Source organism: Eurypyga helias, unplaced genomic scaffold, assembly GCF_000690775.1.
Source record: "Eurypyga helias isolate BGI_N326 unplaced genomic scaffold, ASM69077v1 scaffold27425, whole genome shotgun sequence".
NCBI lineage: Eukaryota > Metazoa > Chordata > Aves > Eurypygiformes > Eurypygidae > Eurypyga > Eurypyga helias.
The window spans coordinates 6,429-9,338 of record NW_010249900.1 but is presented as its reverse complement, the minus strand read 5'-3'; the positions used below and the strand labels follow the sequence as shown (position 1 = coordinate 9,338).

The 2,910-nt window shown below is 55.3% G+C and overlaps 1 protein-coding gene across 1 annotated transcript; it reads left to right on the top strand.

Moving 5' to 3' along the window:
• Positions 1-724: 724 nt before the first annotated feature.
• Positions 725-2,910, top strand: NRG2 (neuregulin 2; the record flags this gene model as incomplete). The annotated part of the gene is made up of 2 exons (XM_010151532.1): positions 725-949; positions 2,373-2,910. Coding segments are annotated over 2 exons (763 nt in total), but the record flags the coding sequence as incomplete, so codon positions are not given.

Below are 2,910 nucleotides of genomic sequence, written 5' to 3'. Positions count from 1 at the left end.
TGGTATTTCTGCCATGGAGAGGGCTCAGCCTGGTGGCCATGGCGTGGGTGGGCCCCTGGTGTGTGCATGGCCCCACGCATCCCTGGTAAGTCCTTGCAGGTTGTCTTCTTTGCACCGACTAGGGCAGATGGAGCTCCAAGTGCTCAGCAAGGTCTAGCCTACATGACATTGCTGTTGTCTAAGACCTTGAAAGTGTTTTCCTGACAAAATCTTTTATAAACTTGTGGAAACTTAACATCTAGATCTACCTTTGGTATGCTTTTGTCTGCTGCTACTGAAGTTATTTTGAGTTTGGTTTTTTTTTCTGGCTGCTTTCTGGTAGCATTTCTGAAGGGGCTGTCACTTGGCAATGAAGGCGGCACATTTGAAGATCCTTTGTGGACTTGCCTTGGCACAGCAGGCCCAGAATGCTTTGCAAGCACAAAGCAGAATTTCCCAAGCCTCCCTTCACTGGCTGTCCAGTCCTGTCCCTGGCTGTCGGGAGGTGGTGTGATAAATGCCCAGTATGCACTGGTTTGCCTTTCTTTATCCTTGAACTGTACCTCCAGGAAGCAGCAAAGAAGGGCAAATCAGAGGCAGGGTTGGGAAGTTGGACATCCCTGGCCAGACGTATTCCAGTGAGAGAGAGAGAAAGGGGATGCCAGTGCAGAGCAGTATGAGCTGAGCCTGCATGCAGCTCACTGGGGATTCCTTGCTCACTGTCTTTATGGGGTTTGGTCCACAGACATGAAAGTCACACCTGGAGCTTGGAGCGGACTGAGAGCTTGACTTCAGATTCCCAGTCTGGGATAATGCTGTCCTCGGTGGGAACCAGTAAATGCAACAGCCCTGCGTGTGTTGAGGCGCGGGCTCGCCGCGGAGCCGCCTTCTGCATTGAGGACTCACGGAGGCCCATGACACAGTATCGTGACTCAGTGGATTCTCTGCGGGACTCACCACACAGCGAAAGGTCAGACCCCACTGCTTGGTGTCACCTAGGCACATCAGAGCCGAGCCGTACTGTCTGTGCCAGACACAATAATGTTTGCCTCTCCCCAGCCCTAGAGCAGCAGTCCTGTGGTAGCACTGGAAAAACTTCAGCTGTGTCCTACCAGAGGAAGCCACTACTCCAGGAGGCCACTCTAGTAGGGGCAGCAGAAAGCATCCTGCTCACCTGATTTGGAGCACAGGGATGAGAGGAGCTGGAAATACCAGGCTGCAGTCAGCAATTGATGAAGATAAACTGGCTGGGAGCACACCCTGGGCAGCTTGGTGGGCTGGCAGCACAAGCAGGGTCTAGCCCTCAGGTGTATGGGAAAAAGATGTATGTCTTTAGTGTAGTCTGGGTGGCCTGGTGAGCAGGGGTGCTGTAGGTGGGCACAACCTTGGGACAGGGCTCTCTGTGACCCAGCCTTACAGGGAACACAACTGCGGAGCTGAGACTCCATCAGCCAATGGGAGGCAGTAACACTCATCCTCCTCCCAGGTCTGGTTCCTCATGGTGCAGAAGCACCTCTCCACCTTTGCTCCAGCCCTTCGTGGGTAGCCATGGATGACCCTGGGTGGCCACATGGCCACTTTTGGGCAGCTACTTTAGGGCAGTGGGACTTGTCTGGGGAGGAAAAAGTCAACATCACTCTCTCATTCTTGTCCCTGCTCCATTCAGGCAGGCTGACCCAGCTCATACAGACATCTCATACTTTGCAAGACACATAGGTAAAAATGCACCAGACGAGCCAGGGAGCCTGGGCAGCCTGACGTGGGTGGGGACACTAATTGGCACTATTGAGGGAAAATTAAATCTGCTCTTAAGAAAGAGGTGATGCTGAAGGAAGGGCTGTCTGGAGAGGGGCTAAACCAGGCCTGAGTTGCCACACTGATGTTGTCACTAGAGTAGATGAAAGCAGTAGATATACCTTTTTGAGACACAGAGTTTTGTTAAGTTAGAGGAAGTAACGCCCCAGGCTTTCCCATCTGTGGCCTGAGTAGGGGGAGGGCATTTCAGGAATCTTCCTCAGAGATGAGCTTGGCAGCTCCAGAGGGAACAGAAGGCAGCTGGCAGCCAGACGAGAGGCAGGGAAGTCTTGACTCTGCCTGCTGGGAGATGCTGCAAGGTTTGCAGTGGTGCAGTGGGAATTGCACACTGAGTCCCTTGGGAGAGAGGCAGTCCTCGGATGCACTGTGCCCAAGCACCCACTGAAGCCAGCAGCTCATCCTCCTTCAGCACAGGGGTGCCAGGTCCCTCTGCTTGGTTCCCCGGGAGATGCCAAGCTCCCGGACCAGGTGCACTGGAGGCCTCATGGGTCCTTGGACCAGGTGTTCGGCAGAGCGCTGGCACAGCTGGAGCCTTTTGGGGTGGGTCAGTGTCCAAACGGAGGTGTTGCTTCTTTCAGGTACGTGTCAGCCCTGACGACACCAGCACGCCTGTCTCCTGTTGACTTCCACTACTCAATGGCCACGCAGGTGCCCACCTTTGAGATCACCTCCCCCAACTCAGCGCACGCCGTCTCCCTGCCGCCGGCGGCCCCCATCAGCTTCCGCGTGGAGGAACAGCAGCCCCTCCTGCGGCGGTACCAGCTCCCTTTCCAGGACACGCAGAGGTACGACAGCTACTACCAAAGGAAGACCTACCTAAACGACAGCATGGGAAGTCTGCCCTCCAGCCCCTTCCGCATCACGGAGGACGACGAGTATGAGACGACGCAGGAGTACGTCACAGCGCTAGAGCAGCCAAAGAAAACAGCCAGCAGCAACAGGCGGTGGAAAAAATCCAAACTGAATGGGCACGTCCCTCACAGAGCCAGAGCCGTCCGGGACTCCTTCTCCTTGAGCAGCGCCTCTTACAGCGAGTCTGACGAGGAGCTGGTGGCCGAGAGCACGCCCTTCCTAAGCACTCAGAACAATGAGGCGGCACACACAGAGTCGCCCCCG